The sequence below is a fragment of the Barbus barbus genome, assembly GCF_936440315.1.
Source record: "Barbus barbus genome assembly, chromosome: 29".
Classification (NCBI taxonomy): domain Eukaryota; kingdom Metazoa; phylum Chordata; class Actinopteri; order Cypriniformes; family Cyprinidae; genus Barbus; species Barbus barbus.
Genome location: NC_136757.1, coordinates 18415022 through 18433012, shown reverse-complemented (window position 1 = coordinate 18433012; position 17991 = coordinate 18415022). Strand labels below are relative to the sequence as shown.

Here is a 17991-nt window from a genome sequence, read left to right as displayed (position 1 = left end):
CAAAACCAAATGATTTGAGGTTGATACTGAGTTAAATGCTGAATGTAGAATCACACTCTTTCTGGATTCTGGATTCTTCCACAGCACTATGAGCAGTCAAAACTTTTTAGTTACGTGATGGACATCCTCAATATGGTTTTCACCGGCCTTTTCACTGTGGAGATGATCATTAAACTGATGGCTCTTAGACTCAGGGTCAGTCCTTTCACTTGATGTGATATGTGTTTGCTTGCTATAAATTATCCTGGCGATAAAGTTACTCATATATTGTCTTGAAATCATTTAAACCCTTCTCAAACCATTCATTTTGAAAGTTTATTTAATCTTGAACTTTTCAAGTATGTTGTTCTTAATATCTGGTTGATTTTGTTAATAATTTTTTCCGTTCTACAGCATTACTTTATTGATGCATGGAATTCCTTTGATGCTCTGATTGTGGTGGGAAGTGTGGTGGACATTGTGGTTACAGAGTTCAGCGTGAGTTCCTCTTTTACTTATGCAACCAACAGGATTGAAATAGATACGGTTCTATAAGGTATGCTAAACTACCACAGATTTTTTGGCATGTTGTGCGGTTCAAGTTAAATTCTGTAGTAATTTGTTTAATATTATTTTTCTGGTACAAATATCACTTTAGTCTTATTAGATTCTAGTAATGATTATATTAGTCTTTAATGCAGACATTAGCTCACTAATATTTCATGTACAAATCAGAATAGCATTGTATGTGTCCTGTAGGGGCACATTATGAAAAATAAATTCTCCTTTATTTTCTCCTTAGAGCTCAGAGGACAGCTCTCGTGTATCCATAACTTTCTTCCGTCTGTTTCGTGTAATGCGATTGGTTAAGTTGCTCAGCAAGGGAGAGGGCATTCGTACCCTGCTCTGGACTTTTGTGAAATCACTCCAGGTCAGAAGACAATGATTACTTAAACATTTTTCATATTTTGAGAAAATGTTGTGGTCTAACTGTTCTTGTTGTCCCTCAGGCTCTGCCGTATGTTGCTCTTCTGATCGCTATGATCTTCTTCATCTATGCTGTAATTGGAATGCAGGTATTGGAAGCTGAGACAAATGTATATGTGTATATCTTTTGATCATTATTTTTTATACTTTACATTTTGGTTTTGCTATATTTTTAGTCTATACTATATCTGTTATTTTTAAAAGAAACAGACTGTTTTATGAACATAACTGATCAGTTAAAAAAATCATTAATGCTCTATTCATCAGACATTTGGAAAGATCGCCATGCATGACCACACACAAATCAACAGGAACAACAATTTTCAGACTTTTCCGCAGGCTGTGCTGCTTCTTTTCAGGTGAGAGAGTGTGTGTTACTGTTGCTCACAGAAGAGTAGAGCATGGTGCCAGCAACATCAAGTTCTCAATGTAAGTTGTTTTGGATAAAAGTGTCTGCCATATGCATAAATGTAATGTATGTGCTCTTCATGTGCAGGTGTGCAACGGGTGAAGCGTGGCAAGAGATCATGTTGGCCAGTCTTCCAGGAAAGCGCTGTGACCCAGAGTCAGACTATGAGCCCGGGGAAGAATTCACGTGTGGCAGCAACTTTGCCATTGTCTACTTTATCAGTTTTTTTATGCTCTGCGCCTTCCTGGTAAATGTTGTTGTTTATTAAATTTGCTCTGTTCTTCATAACATTTCCTTGATAGCTTTAGTCATGCAGATATATTGTGGCTGTATAATTTCCCAACTTTTATTAAGAATTAAAAAACCTTATGATTTTTTGTTTTGTTTTGTTCTTAATTTGTGTATTTTTTTTTAAGAAAACATTTACATTTTAACATTGAATTTTTTTCTGCTGACAAATGAAACTATAAATAAATATCTACAGTGATTATTATGCAGGGCATGCTAGTCTTATGTTGGCTGAAATGTTTTCAGTGATTTGCACAGTGAAAAGCAACTGTTGTGCTTTTTCAGATTATTAATCTGTTTGTTGCTGTCATTATGGACAATTTTGACTATCTGACCCGTGATTGGTCTATTCTCGGACCACATCACCTGGATGAGTTTAAAAGAATCTGGTCAGAGTATGACCCTGAAGCCAAGTAAGATTATCAGTGTCTCTAATGCTTTTTTTATTTAAACAAAAAAATGCTTCAAGTCTAATTAAATGTGTGTTTGTTTTCCAGGGGTCGTATTAAGCATTTGGATGTAGTGGCTTTGCTCAGGAGAATCCAGCCACCACTTGGATTTGGGAAGCTCTGTCCTCATCGTGTGGCCTGCAAGGTACAGACACACACAAAATCCATTTGGTCTGTTCTTCTTCCATTTCTTTCTCTCTTACTATATCTCTCAATTTTTTTTTTTATCAGAGGCTGGTTGCCATGAACATGCCCCTGAACAGTGATGGTACGGTGACCTTCAACGCCACCCTGTTCGCCCTGGTCAGAACTGCTCTGAAAATTAAAACTGAGGGTCAGTATGGGCGTCCGCACAAACACACACACCCTCTGCATACTTATTCGCTTCACCTCTATATTTGAGCTACAGATGATTCATACGAAATTGTGCTTTGCATACAAATACTGGAGCTCTTCTTTCTTGTTTTTTTTTTTTTTAATGAAACTTCACTGCATTCGACCACACACAACCATGCAGAATAATAATGTGCAGTTATGCATTTTGAGAATGAATAAGGCAATATGTGTGTAAAAGGACATGGTCTTCTTAGGTATCTGTGTAAGCTGATGTGGCTGCAATGTGTTGTTCTCAGGGAACCCTGATCATGAGAACGAAGAGTTGAGAATCATCATTAAGAAGATCTGGAAGAGAATAAAACCCAAAATATTGGATGAGGTTATTCCACCCCCTGCTGGTGAGTTCTTTCTGGATCATATTTTTATAGTTCTTTAAATCGGTATGAAATGCACCAGAGTTGAGCAAAATTCTAAATTTATGAATTGGCTCCCTTTTAATTCACAAGTGTGAATTTGAACAGAATTGTGAATTTTAATCAGAATAACAGGAAGATTAATTTACTGAACTGCAATATGATCACATATCACCAAATTACACAAGAATAGATAGTTTAGGTAATCTTTATAAGGTATCTGACTTGTAAATTTTCCTTTTGAAGACTTTGCAGTAAATTATTCTGGCAATTTGTTAGGGAATGAAATGTTTTTCCATCATGGTCTATAAAATGAAAGTTAATTTATTATATATAATGACCTATATACAGTATATAGGAAATGTACGTTTTTTAAGGTTTTTTGGCATTTCATTCAGTGAATATTAATATCCAGTATTTCTGTAAATGTTGTATATGCTGTGCATGTGAAAACATTTTAATGAGTAACTTATACTGACTTATAATAATTTATAATTTAATATGTTATAATAGTTTTCTGCCTCAATTAATATTTAACTGGCATTTAAAGGGGTCATTTGATGCTTTTTTAAAGATCATTATTTTGTGTATTTGGTGTAACAGAATATGTTGACATGCTTTAATGTTCAAAAAACATTATTTTTCAAATACTGTACATTATTGCAGGTCCTCTATGCCCTGCCTCTTTCAAACGCGTCGTTTTCTACAAAGTCCCTCCTTCCGACAAGCACAGTCTGCTCTGATTGGCCAGCTGACAATTGGCCGAACACCACAAGCACTCGTCGGAAATGTAACGCCCCTTTCCATAATTGCGAGCTTCATCTTTCAAAATAAATGTAAAGACAGTTAATAATGTCCTTAGTTTTACCATCAGTTCAAGCCTGAAAGCGGAACAGAGTCGCGTGACAGACACAGTGATGATGCTCGTATGTGTTTCCACACAAGCTGCGATTAAGACAGCCGACTCCACTGTGATGTGACCCTGTCTCTCTATCTCTCTCTCTCTCTCTCTCTCTCTCATACCCACACACGCACAATGCGCAAAACTCCGCATTTGAACAGTCAAAAGCAAATACTTAAACTAATAGCAAAACATACTTAAAGCCGCTGATTCAGAAGCGCCAGATTGTCATAGCAAAGTCAGAATTACCTCCTCTCCTAGGTTCATGAAACGGTTGTCCATAAAATGTTCTGTTGTAAGTAATCTTAATGATTCCTAAATGCATCTACTTTCTGAAGGCCAAATAAAGTGCTTTTGCTTTCGCCTAGAAACAAACAGCGTCTGCCTGTCATGGCTGCATCAGCACTACTGCAGTTACTGAAACCAGTGCGTGCACATTTGGGTGGTATTACGCAAATATTTCCACATTGTGACGTCGACATGTGGGGGTGTGTTTGTATGAGCTGTTTTAGGGGGGCGTGGACAAGTCTTAACTTTTATAAAGAATATCTCTTTGGTTTTGAGACTCTAGGGATCTTATCTATGCACAATCAGCTTGTAACACTCCAAAGAGAAAGCAAAACTTGAAATCGCTTCATATGACCCCTTTAAAAGAATGGAGTGTCTATTTACACTAAGTGCAAATAGCCCGCCTTGTTGGCAAAGGCCATTTACACTAACTCTGCCCACCAACGTGTGATTGGATTAGTCAATACTAAATAAGGACAATTGTGCAGCTCAGTTTCAGTGGTGTAGATGGTAAGGTGTATGCATTTTGACGCGATCGACCCGAGTTTGAGCCTGCCTTTCGCCAAACTTTTTCTCTACCTTTTCAAATCTCATATCGCATCGGAAAGGCATTTACTTTCAATAAAAATGAGGGAAATAATAAAATTAAATAAAATAAAAGAATCAGGAAGGGTTAGTGTAGGTGTAGGGAGGGCTTTATTGTCCCAATAAGGTAACATTAATTTAATAATTTGAATTAAAACTATAATTTACACTCAAATGACTCAATACGTTATTATTGTGTATTATAATGTACTACAATACTGAGGTGCAGATAATTGCCACTATTTGCAATAAGTATTTATAGCAGAAAATCTTGCTATTTTAACATAGTGTAAATAGAATCTATAGCAATTTGCACTTAGTGTAAATAGCATATCGTTAAAAAATAATGCTATTTTCACTGGGTATAAATAGAATCCATTGCTATTTGCACTTAGTGTGAATAGTATCTATCGCTAAGAAAATATGCTATTTGCACTTAGTGTAAATAGCCACTGCCTTAAAAGAATCCTCAAATCAGTTCTGAAAACCCAAACCCAAACAAACACAGTTACGTTAAATCAGAAACATTTTTCAACTTTTTGCTGTTTTATTTGCAACATTCTATGTTGGTTCTTTTACAGACGAAGAAGTGACTGTGGGTAAATTCTACGCCACATTCTTGATCCAGGACTATTTTAGGAAGTTCCGGAGAAGGAAAGAAAAAGTGGGTGTGGGAGATTCAGAGAATGATAACCCTTCAGCTCTACAGGTAGATCTCTATCCCAGCTTCTGCATTTTATTTCTGTTGAGTCATTTCCAATATATCCAGACAAAATAATAGAATTGCATTGGCTAAATCACACATTTTATGCAAAATGTCCCTCACTTGCACTAAATTTAATCACAAAAACAGATGACTTGACAATCATCAAATGGATTTGTACAAATCCCATATTGATCCACTGAAGCAGACTAAAAAAAACTAACAAAAGTCTTCACCATAGAGCTGTGATGCTTGCTGTCTTCATGCCGAGTATCACCTTACACTGTTTCTTTTTATCATTCTCTGTGGGTGTGCTGTCATTGGTAGGTTGAGGTTACATGTGTGGGTTTGTGTCCATGCTGCATGCATTTCATCATTCTTACAGGTTGTTTTTTTCACAAACTGTCAAAAGTTTCACAAACTGTCAAAAGTTTCACATGACCCAGATGGGACTTGAACCCACAATCCCCAGCTCCAGAGGCTGATACCTGATCCATTAGGCCTTATTTTAGTCTTAGCCATGTAGTCTCAGTCAATAATTCTAAGTATAAACCATGAAAACAACAGTATTGTGACCTTGTCTTTTAGCCCTACTTGGTTTTAAATTGTTAGTTGTTTTGTCCACAACCTCAGTCCATCTCATATGATTGCCATAATTCATCAAGACTTGCTTCAACTTAATTTCATCATTTAACAGACAGCGTAGCTTTGATAGGTTGATGATATCAGCTTTTCTACAATTTCAACGTAAGGTTTGCAACCCAGGTGAGACTTGAACCCACAATTCCCAGCTCTAGAGGCTGATGCCTTATCCATTAGGCCACTGGGCCTTCTTGCAAATTTCAGTAATAGTAAGCACATGCCTTGATAACATCTTTTGATTTTTCTCTTCTAGCCTTATTTGGTTCTAAATTACCAATCATTATGTTTACAGCCTCAGTCCTTCTCACATGATCTCAGTAAGTTCAACGAAGAGAACTGAAGTTTCAACTTATATTTTCTTATATAGTTTTACGGTTTACCCAGGTGGAACTCGAACCCACAATCCCCAGTTTTAAAGGCTGATGCCTTATCCATTAGGCCACTGGGCTGCTCTTGTGTTTAAAGCAGCATTTATGCCTAAAATCTTACCTGTTAAACTGCTTGCCCAATATTTAGCGGTTTCTGAATTGTTTACATAAATGTATTTTCATCAGTGTTTTTGGTGATTTGTTGAGCTGCATATATACTTTGGTACCTTTCTCTTTCCGCGTGCATCTGTGTCAGGCGGGGCTGCTAACTCTGCAGGACCTGGGGCCAGAAATGAGACTGGCCATGAACGAAGATCTGGAGGAGGAAGAGGAGGGTCTGGAGGAGGAGCAAGAGGAGGATGGTGCTCGTTATAAGGTGCCTATCACTTGGACCATCAATATTATTTTGGAGCACAATTTAATTACTCTATTTTTCAAATAAATTAACTGAATCACACTGAATTCATCTAAATTTGCTGAATAGAAAATAGTCCATTATATCCAAATAGTCAGAGACAGAAGGATTAGATGATTATTCAGAGTAATGAGGCCTTCGGTCTGTTGAGACGAATGGTAATTTGAGTACCAGGCAGGATATCAGGTAATGAATGGAAGTTTAGGCTGAGGGTTTTGTGGTGTAGGTGTAGACGTTGACCCTTAGCATTCATCATATATGTAGGTGCATAATTTGTTTACATGTCAATCATAGTGTGCATGATTGCTAATAGTTGCTTTCCTTCCTTAAAGTGTACCACCTGTAGTGCAAGTTGAGTAATTATTAGTAATTATTTTTGCTGCACACTTTTAAAGTGTTGTGAGTACTTGCATTCTTAGCAACATGACCAAAAGGCTCATGACCCAGGTTGGACTTGGACCCACAATCCCCAGCTCCAGAGGCACATACCTTATCCATTAGGCCATCAGGCCTCTTCTTGCTTTAGATTTGGTATAGGTTCAGCCACAAGCAAAGTCTTACATAGTCTTCAGTGTCACACGATCCATCAGAAATCTAATATGCTGATCTGGTGCCCAAGTAACATTTATTATTATTATGTTGCAAATATAATGTTTAAAAGAACTTCTGACTAATTTAATGTGATTTTTTTCTAAATTTAATTGTAAATATAATTTATAAGTATATATATAATTTAAAAAATGCCTATGATTTGGAATGTTTTAGTGAAGTGACATTCAGCCAAGTATGGTGACCCATACTCGGAATTCGTGCTCTGCATTTAACCCATCCAACGTGCACACACACAGCAGTGAACACACACACACCGTGAACACACACCCGGAGCAGTGGGCAGCCATTTTATGCTGCAGCGCCCGGGGAGCAGTTGGGGGTTCGGTGCCTTGCTCAAGGGCACCTCAGTCGTGGTATTGAGGGTGGGTTGAGCGCTGGACACTCACTCCCCCCACCTACAATTACGTGGGGGGAATTCCACAAATTCCGGCCGTAGGTGGAGACTCGAACCCGCAACCTTTGGATCACGAGTCCAACTCTCTAACCATTAGGCCACGACCACGTTTTGTTGTTGCATTACATATATTTTAACACAGTATTCTGTTTTCTCTCTCTCTCTCTCTCTCGCTCTCTCTCTCTCTCTCTCTCTCTCTCTCTCTCTCTCTCTCTCTCTCTCTCTCTCTCTCTCTCTCTCTCTCTCTCATATTGCTGGCCTCTTAGAATGAAAATGGCTATGCAGGCCACACTGAGCCCTCAAGCAAAAGCCGGCGCTCCTCTTTGGCCACTACTCCCAGCGGTGCTCCTGTTCCTGTCTCAGGAGATGGCATCTTGAACGGGGGACTGGGACGTAGGAGCTCCTTAGCAAAAACTCAGAATGGGAACGGCGCTCTGGAACACGAGAATTTCAGAAGAAAAGACAGCATGCGTTCCTCCTTTCATTACCAACAAAAGAATGGTGTGATTGACCAGCTGCCTAGGAGGTAAATCTAGTTGTTTCCACTGCATTTATTTATATTATACCTCATATTAATTATGTAATTTATTGTTAATTTATTTTACATACTGTTTTTTGTTTTATAGATCATCATACTACAAATACCCAAGGTAAGCATTCAGCATAGTCTGCAGCACCACCCTTACCCTTCTCTGTTCCTGTCTGCTGTTCTTCCAGTCTCTGGCTGACTGCAGGTTACCTCTTTTCTCCCTCAGGAGGGACTCCAGGGACAGATTCTCCTCTCCACTATCTCGGCGAGAGGAAGGCGGTGAGTACCCTGGAGAACAGCGCTTCTATGCAAAAGATGAGGACAGCGAGAGCGTCATCTCTAGAGAAAGGTACTCATAAAGTTTTGCCTGTGCCTGAATGAATGAATTCATATTTAGAAGCTGATTAACTTCATGGATTATAATACACAAAATCTTTTTTGTCCTCACTCAGGCATGGTTATCCAGAGGACAGCACAATGTTCCCGGGACATAGAGACATGTATGATGGACACTCTGTGAGACACCCTGTCTACGGTAATCATTATGGAAACAGTTATGGTGAAGGCAGGAGGACAGCACGGAGGCGCCTGCTGCCTGCAACGCCTACTGGTAAAATCATCAATTGTGATATATTTATTTAGTAATTATTATTTATAGTATTGTGTGTATGTAATAAAGGGTTGTACATAACATGTATAAGTTAATCTGTACATTTCACTGCTTTGCTTTATTTTTTGTCCGTTTCTCAGGGAGAAAGGCTTCATTTAACATACAGTGTTTAAGAAGGCAAGGTAGCAGCGATGATCTGCCCATCCCAGGAACCTACCATCAGAACTCCCCACCCTGCAGAGCGCGTTCACAGGTAATGTTACAATATATCATTTTTTGTCCAAGACACACTATCAAATGTGTTGGTTACACTTTATTTTAAGGTGTCCTTGTTACAGTGTATTTATATATTTAAGTACTGAGTAATATTAATTAACTACGTGTACTTACTATATGGTTTGGGTTAGAATTAGGGTTTGGGTTAGGGTTACTTGCTTGTAATTATGCATAATTAATTGTTATTATAATAGTAAGTACATGTAATATGTGCAACAAGAACACCTTAAAATAAAGTGTTACCAATGTGTTCTTTTTGTTTTTACATCTTCTCCAATGTTACAGTTACATAATTTTCATAAAATGCACATACTAAAATATTTACTTACACACAGATTTTATTTATTATATTGTATTTATGTTTTATTCACTGAATGAGGTGGCATGAATTATAAAATAAATAAAAAAGTGTTAATAGAATAGTGTTGCACTTTATTTTACATAAAGATTAAAACTTTCCAACTTTAAACCACATTAAAACTTTTTCTGCTTTTCTAATGCATTTGATTTTATAGTTTTACCTTTCCCAGACCCAGACTTTCAATTAAAATATGAATTATTTTATTACAACTATTAAAACAAACAATTGCTAAATAAATGTATATACCTTAATATGCATTGTGTAAAAAGTAGTTTTATATATTGCATATTATGTCTCGTATATCAGTCTCAAGTATGTGCTTCGCTAGCACTGCTCAGTAAATACATTTTTGAAAATGTTTATTAGGAGCTAAAATGTTGTGATAATATGTGGCCATATGTGAAATATGTTTGTGTGAACACATTTTATTTTTATGGATTTAGGATGCATAAAATGAAATTAGTCTTAGCAGACAAATTAAACATGCTTGAAAAGGATTTTATTTTCCAAAAGGCCTAAACTTGCAACTTGCCTGTAGTTGAAGAAACACCTTATCTTCACACAGTTCCTGATTGTCAACTGCTTTTTATAACTGAAGTGACTCCCTTGAATATTAATGAGTCACAACATTATGAAAGTGAGTTGAAAGTGACTCTGCACTGACTCATTCTGTTTCTTTCTCTCCCTCTTAGGGATACGGCAGCTACGATTCTCGTCGCAGCAGTGCTAGATCGTCCACGGGTTCAACAGAATCCTGGGCAAACACTGGCCCTCGTCGGGGTCATCTCCTCTACGCTCCCCTTATCCTGGTAGAGGAAGAGGGAGCAGGAGGGGCTGGAAGTGTAGGCATCTGGGACAAAAAGACTGGTGCCATCGGAGTGCCTGCGTCGGTTCGGCATCCTAGTTCGGGATGGTACTCGGGACCCTCTACGGGTGGAGGGGGGCAGCCGTATAGAGCCTACACCACCCTCAGAGTCCCCACCCAACTCAGTCCTCACTACAGCGAGAAGAGAGGCAGCGCTGACAGTCTGGTAGAAGCGGTATGAGTAGAGAAACACTAGAGCATGAGAGCAGCATTGCAATAATAACAAAATAACATTACGGACACATTACAGCTTGACTACATCAATATTACAGTAACATTATAACATGTTACAACTAAAACAACATTAAGGCAACATCAAGGGAACATTAAAGAAACAGTAACTTAACAACATCTAATCAAACACAGGAGCTCTTCATAAAATTAGTAATGCTGCTGTGTTAGATGTATAATATAATTTGATAACTTATTTAGATACACAGTATAAATATTATATTTATATATTATTTTAAATCTATGGACTTTATATTATAAAAAAATATCTAGTAAAATAATGGTATGTAATATATTTAATAAAATAATTTTAAAATATATAATGTAATACAATAATATTCACATATTTTAAAATGTAATTTGTTCCTGTGATGGCAAAGCTGAATTTTCAATAGCTATTACTCCAGTCTTCAGTCTCACATGATCCTTCAGAAATCACTCAATTGCTAAAACAATGCTCAAGAAACATTTCTTATTATTATCAATAATGAAAACAGTTGGTGATACCTTTTTTAGGATTCTGTGATTGATAAATTAATATAAAAAATATATATATAGTAAAATGGAAATCTTTTGTAACATTATAAATGACTTTACTGTCACTTTTGACCAATTTAATTTATATTTGCTTAGTAAATATATAAATTTCTTTAAAAAAACAAATCTTATGGACCACAAACATTTGAATGGTATATATATATATATATATATATATATACAGTCATGGCCAAAAATATCGGCACCCTTGCTAAATATGATCAAAGAAGGCTGTGAAAATTAATCTGCATTGTTAATTATTTTGATCTTTTAATAAAAATTAAAATAAATTCACAAAAATCTTACCTTTCATTGGATAATAAGAATTTAAAATGGGGGGAAATATCATTATGAAATAAGTGTTTTTCTCTGATACACATTGGCCACAATTAACGGCACCCTTTTATTCAATACTTTTTGAAACCTCCATTTGCCAGTTTAACAGCTCTAAATTTTCTCCTATAATGCCTGACGAGGTTAGAGAACACCTGACAAGAGATCAGAGACCATTCCTTCATCCAGAATCTCTCCAGACCCTTTAGATTCCCAGCTCCATGATAGTGCTTCTTCTCTTCAGTTCACCTCACTCATTTTCTACAGGGTTCAGGTCAGAGGACTGGAATGGCCATAGCAGAAGCTTGGTTTTGTGCTCAGTGACCCATTTTTGTGTTGTTTTTGAGGTTTGTGTTTGGATTATTGTACGGTTGGAAGATCCAAACATGGCCCATTATAAGATTTCTAACAGATTCAGTCACTTGATAGAATCCATGATGCCATGGGTCTAAACAAGATGTCCAGGACCTCCAGCAGAAATATAGGCCCACAACATCAAAAATACAGCAGTATATTTCATTATACACATGGGGTACTTTTTATCCCTGTGTTCACCAAACCCATCTTGAGTGTTTGCTGTTAAAAAGCTCATTTTTTAGTTTCATCTGACCATAGAAGCCAGTCCCATTTGAAGTTCCAGTTGTGGCTGATAACTGAATATGCTGGAGATTGTTTTTGGATGAGCAAGGAGAATTTTTCTTGAAACCCCCCCCAAACAACATGTGGTGATGTAGGTGCTGTTTAACAATATTTTTTTAAGGTTTGCTGCCCCCGAGACCAACTATTTTCTGCAATTCTCCAGCTGTGGTCCTTGGAGAGTCTTTAGCCACTCAAACTCTCCTTCTCACTGTGCATTAGGACGATATAGACACATGTCCTCTTCCAGGCAGTTTGGTAACATTTTATGTTGATTGGAAATTCTTAATTATTGCCCTGATGGTGAAAATGAGAATTTTCACTGCTCTAGCTCTTTTCTTAAAGCCACTAATTTGTGAAGCTCAATTATCTTTGGTTTTTCTCATTGTGATGGATGATTAAGGGAATTTGGGCTTTGTTTTCTCTCCTATTTATATTTCTGTGAAACAGGAAGCCATGGCTGGATAATTTCATGTTCATAATCACGCTGGAGTGCTCAAAATTGTGAATATGAATGGGAATATACTTCAGAGATATTTTACTCATAAGAATTCCTAGGGGTGCCAATAATTGTGTCCAGCGTGTATTTGAGAAAAACATTTATTTCATAACGATACCCCCCCCCCCCCCATTTTAAATTCTTATTATCCAATGAAAGGTTAGATTTTTGTGATTTTTTTTTTTTAAATAAAGGATCAAAAGGATTAACAATGCAGATTCATTTTCACAGCCTTCTTTGATCATATTTACCAAGGGTGCCGATATTTTTGGCCATGACAGGATAAATATATATATATATACACACATATATATATATATATATATATATATATATATATATATATACACATATACAGTAAAACCCAAATTCCGGAAACGTTGGGACGTTTTGTACATTTGAATAAAATGAAAACTAAAAGATTTTCAAATCACATGAGCCAATATTTTATTCACAATAGAACATAGAGAACATAACAAATGTTTAAATGGAGAAATTTTACAATTTTATCCACTAAATGAGCTCATTTCAAATTTGATGCCTGCTACAGGTCTCAAAATAGTTGGCACGGGGGCAACAAAGGGCTGAAAAGCATGACATTTTGAAAACATTCAGCTGGGAGAACATATAGCAACTAATTAAGTTAACTGACATCAGGTCTGTAACATGATTAGCTATAAAAGGGATGTCTTAGAGAGGCAGAGTCTCTCAGAAGTAAAGATGGGCAGAGGCTCCCCAATCTGTGAAAGAGTGCGTAAAAAGATTGTGGAATACTTTAAAAACAATGTTCCTCAACGTCAAATGTCAAAGGCTTTGCAAATCTCATCATCTACAGTGCATAACATCATCAAAAGATTCAGAGAAACTGGAGAAATCTCTGTGCGTAAGGGACAAGGCTGAAGACCTTTGGATGCCCATGGTCTTCGGGCCCTCAGACGACTGCATCACTCATCTGCATAATTCTGTCATTGATATTAATAAATGGGCCCAGGAATACTTCCAGAAAACACTGTCGGTAAACACAATCCGCCGTGCCATCTGCAGATGCCAACTAAAGCTCTATCATGCAAAAAGGCTCAATTAAAATGGACTGTTTCAAAGTGCAAAAGTGTTCTATGGTCAGAAAAGTCCAAATTTGACATTCTTGTTGGAAATCACGGACACTGTGTCCGGGCTAAAAAGGAGGGAGACATTCCAGCGTGTTATTAGCGTTCAGTTCAAAATCCAGCATCTCTGATGGTATGGGGTGCATAAGTGCATACGGTATGGGCAGCTTGCATGTTTTGGAAGGCACTATGAATGCTGAAAGGTATTTAAAGGTTTTAGAGCAACATATGTTCCCCTCCAGACGACGTCTATTACAGGGAAGGCCTTGTGTATTTCATCAGGACAATGCAAAACCACATACTGCAGCTATTACAACAGCATGGCTTCGTAGAGGAAGAGTTCGGGTGCTGAAGTGGCCTACCTGCAGTCCAGATCTTTTACCTATAGAAAACATTTGGCGCATCATTAAACAAAAAATACGTCAAAGACGGCCACGAACTCTTCAGCAGCTGGAAACCTATATCAGGCAAGAATGGGACCAAATTCCAACTCCAGAAACTCATAACCTCGATGCCCAGACGTCTTCAAACTGTTTTGAAAAGAAGAGGAGATGCTACACCATGGTAAACATGCCCCATCCCAACTATTTTGAGACCTGTAGCAGGCATCAAATTTGAAATGAGCTCATTTTGTGCATAAAATTGTAAAATTTCTCAGTTTAAACATTTTGTATGTTATCTATGTTCTATTGTGAGTAAAATATTGGCTCATGTGATTTGAAATTTAAATTTTCATTTTATTCAAATTTAAAAAACGTCCCAACATTTCCGAAATTCGGGTTGTATATCTGAGTCTGACATAGTGCCATCAGTCAGTCTAGATATTTCTCTTTATGCCTTCCTCAGGTCTTGATCTCTGAAGGTTTGGGATTGTATGCCAAGGACCCAAAATTTGTAGCCTTTGCCAAGCGTGAGATTGCAGATGCCTGTCACATGACCATAGATGAGATGGAAAGTGCTGCAAGTGATCTCCTGAGTCGTGGGGGCTCTGGGGAGAGTCAAGGCTTCCTGAACCACACAGACATGGGACCCATATACAGTGACGAGGAGCCCATCAGGAGCCACGAGGAAGAAGAACTGGCTGATGAGATGACTTGTGTTACATCTTTTTGAATAACAAAAAAAGAGCTGATCAGGATGTCAGTGGGTGGAGCAACAGAATCCTAACCAATCACATTGTTCATGCTTCTCTGAGTCAAAGAAAGACTGAGAATGGAGGTTTAGTTCTGAAATATTGTGACCGGTTCTTACTCAATCTGTGAAAGAGACCAGCTCCAGTTTACCCTGTCAACATGGCAGTTTTAAATTCTTTAAATTCAGATCTCTGAAAGGACTCGTTTTATAAACAGCTTATCTTGTTGAACGTTTTATATATGTAAATGTGTTTTTACTCCATCATTCTTATGTGTGTCTGTTTATTTTTAAATGTCATTTACAGAGGGATTCTCCTACTTAAAATATATACAGTATTTTAAATTATTCAAATAAATAATTTAAGAACTTTATTAATAAATAATTGAAATATTAACACTTTTAATCATTTTACAGGTTTGTCTCACATTTTGTGTATATGTGTATATTTTTTGTTCACGGTTTTCCATGATAGGCTTCAGTATTGCTTAATCGTCTTTGAACATGGGTTCAGTCTTTAAGTGATCTTTACTCCAATTCCAGCTTAAAGTTCAATTTTAAAATAAAACATGATATTGGAACAAAAAGCACACTGTTAAGGAGAAACAGATTACTTGTGCTGAGTTGCACAGAGCCTGGCTGGAATTTCAAGGACACTTTTTTTAGGACAATAAAATAAAAAACAAGTCTCTTTTTGGAAAAGTTGTTTAATTTTGTATTTTGTTATTATTATTTAATTGTTTGTTTTCATTTTCTATTCCAGTTTTATACATGTGGTTGATTTTGAAATGTTGTTGATATTTTTTTTTACTGATCATACCCATAGAACAGCCACAGAAACAGTGATCTATTCAGAAGGAGGACACTGTGCCCTATTCATGGGTCTCATACAGTAAAAATAAAAATTACTGAACATTTTCTAAAAATAAATGACCACAGATTGCAGATGTGAACTTGTCTGTCATACCACATCTCTATGTAGTCACCAGCATTTGCCCGCTTCCCTAACAATTTTACTTCATTAGTGTAAATACAGAACAATACTAATATATTATTCTGTCACTATAACAAATTCCTTGTATGTGTAAACATACTTGGCCAATAAAGCTCATTCTGATTCTGATATTAATATAACCACTTCACATGGAATATTATAATAACTAAATATTTATATGTGAGATTGAATGAGAGTTTATTAAATTCTGAATTATGTTTGTAAACAAATATAAAGATGAAATGTTTCCACTCATTACAATCTGTCATTTTTATAATATCTGGAGAATCATGGCCATTTTTAATTGTGAAAACCTAGCCAACTTAGCCATTTTGTGGGAAAGCTTTTTGCAAAGCCATTTTGTAATACAAAATGCAGCAAATCATGTCAAGGCCCAGTAGCCTAATAAGGCATCAACTTCTGGGGATTGTAGGTTCAAGTTTGACCTGGGTTACTTTATATGTGTTTATTAGATATGTGCCCAAATTGTTTGGCCAGAGGAAAGATATGCTCAATATTTAGTGTTCTCTATCAACGGAATTAGAAAAGGTTTAAGACAGCCAGATGTCTCTTTTACCTCAAACTATGGATAGTGTATATAAAGACTATTTACAGTATGATTAGAATTCATAATCTACAGTTTACAAACCACCAGGGGTGCCTTAAGATAACCAGAGGCCCTGCGGCTACAGCATTACGGTAGGCACCCTACTCCAGGAAACTTCATTTTTGTTTAGCAATATGCCAGTTAACATTCACAACACTGTTCTACATAAAATGTGAATGTAAGTAAATATTCAAATTCACTCTTTGCCAGAAGTCTTTATTTACAGCTGTTGTCACTGATGCCAACTCCTATACAAATGATTATTTGAAAAATATTATTTCCCTGCACACTATAAAAAAAAAAGTTGAGCCAACTTAAAATTTTAAGGCAACCAGCTGAAGCTTTTGAGAAAACTCAAAAATCAGCTGAAGCTGGTTGCCTTAAAATTTTAAGTTGACTCAACTTTTTTTTTTTTTTTTTACAGTGCAGCCAGTGGTTCCCCTTTCCAGTGTAGGCCCCTGAGCCTGTGCATTATGTGCCCCTGCACACTACTGGCTTATGGGGGTCAGTCCATGTGACAAAAAGGTTTTTTTTTTTTTTTTGCATTGAATTATGCACTGATTTGAGACCAGACCACTTTGCAGGCTGCTGGCTTCAATTATAGTGGTGCATTGTGGGGGAGGACACTTTCCTTAGCCCTACTGGCCTTCAAGCGCAATTGTCCCCTTCTTCCAGACATCTGGATCTATGAAAAATGTGCATCATTACTTCTTTATCAAAATGAAGAATTTCTCAGCCTCATTTACAATAGTGAGACCAGGGATATTGAAGCACATGAGCTTTGCTATTGAGACATAACATACATAGAAAACCTCTAATTAGTGTTTTTATTAGCAATGAGAAGAACAGCTGCAGGGCTTTGGGCTTCAAAAGGAGGAAGTAAGGAGTGAGGAAAAAATATACTTCATGAATCTGCCTTTTGTGCTTATATTTCTAAGAGAGAACATTCACACCAAAAGCTCTAATACAATTATACATGTTGTTATATTACAAAAGTGTAAATATCAGAATTAAATGTTATTCAATTAATAATATTATTAAATATAGCTAAAATATAAAATTAAACGTCTAAAATATATTATGGATATTTAAAAAACAAAAAATCTATTGAATTCTTACAATAGCAAAACCTATTACATGCTGCAAGTGCTCTTTTTTTCTTTTCAAGATTTTTTGCTGAGATTTCAGAAATATTGTCATGGTGTTCAGTGATCAATCACATTCATAATTTACTGCTTCTGCAGCGCGAGCAGCCTGCCATCGAAACAACAACTCATTAGAAGGCGAAATATCATATTTGAGAGCATCACTGAAGATATGCTAGAAGAAGCATGTACATTGTGACAGGTTAATGATCTCATTGCTCTAAAGCGATCAGCGTCGGTCGGTTCATCCCGCTCAGTTTGCGGACCATAAAAGCGCGTGAGTGAAGCTGCTGTTCTGTCGATTTTTCTCCCCCTCCGTGGGCTGTTCCGCTTCCATCGCTCGCCTCCCCCTGATCATAGCT

At 36.9% G+C, this 17991-nt stretch overlaps 1 protein-coding gene across 1 annotated transcript in view; it reads left to right on the top strand.

The window, feature by feature from the left end:
- Positions 1 to 14865, top strand: part of LOC306849259 (voltage-dependent L-type calcium channel subunit alpha-1D-like) — a gene marked incomplete at both ends in the record, with an annotated part of 51666 nt that extends 36801 nt beyond the window's left edge. Inside the window, 19 exons of the mRNA XM_079384167.1 lie at positions 85 to 195; positions 394 to 477; positions 782 to 910; positions 990 to 1055; positions 1234 to 1325; positions 1463 to 1622; positions 1949 to 2076; positions 2161 to 2257; positions 2344 to 2446; positions 2745 to 2846; positions 5217 to 5344; positions 6605 to 6724; positions 8036 to 8295; positions 8396 to 8419; positions 8525 to 8647; positions 8751 to 8908; positions 9049 to 9161; positions 10238 to 10585; positions 14599 to 14865. Coding sequence (XP_079240293.1) covers positions 85 to 195; positions 394 to 477; positions 782 to 910; positions 990 to 1055; positions 1234 to 1325; positions 1463 to 1622; positions 1949 to 2076; positions 2161 to 2257; positions 2344 to 2446; positions 2745 to 2846; positions 5217 to 5344; positions 6605 to 6724; positions 8036 to 8295; positions 8396 to 8419; positions 8525 to 8647; positions 8751 to 8908; positions 9049 to 9161; positions 10238 to 10585; positions 14599 to 14865 — 2613 coding nt within the window. The remainder of the gene's footprint in view (positions 1 to 84; positions 196 to 393; positions 478 to 781; positions 911 to 989; positions 1056 to 1233; positions 1326 to 1462; positions 1623 to 1948; positions 2077 to 2160; positions 2258 to 2343; positions 2447 to 2744; positions 2847 to 5216; positions 5345 to 6604; positions 6725 to 8035; positions 8296 to 8395; positions 8420 to 8524; positions 8648 to 8750; positions 8909 to 9048; positions 9162 to 10237; positions 10586 to 14598) is intronic.
- Between the last annotated feature and the right edge of the window lie 3126 nt (positions 14866 to 17991).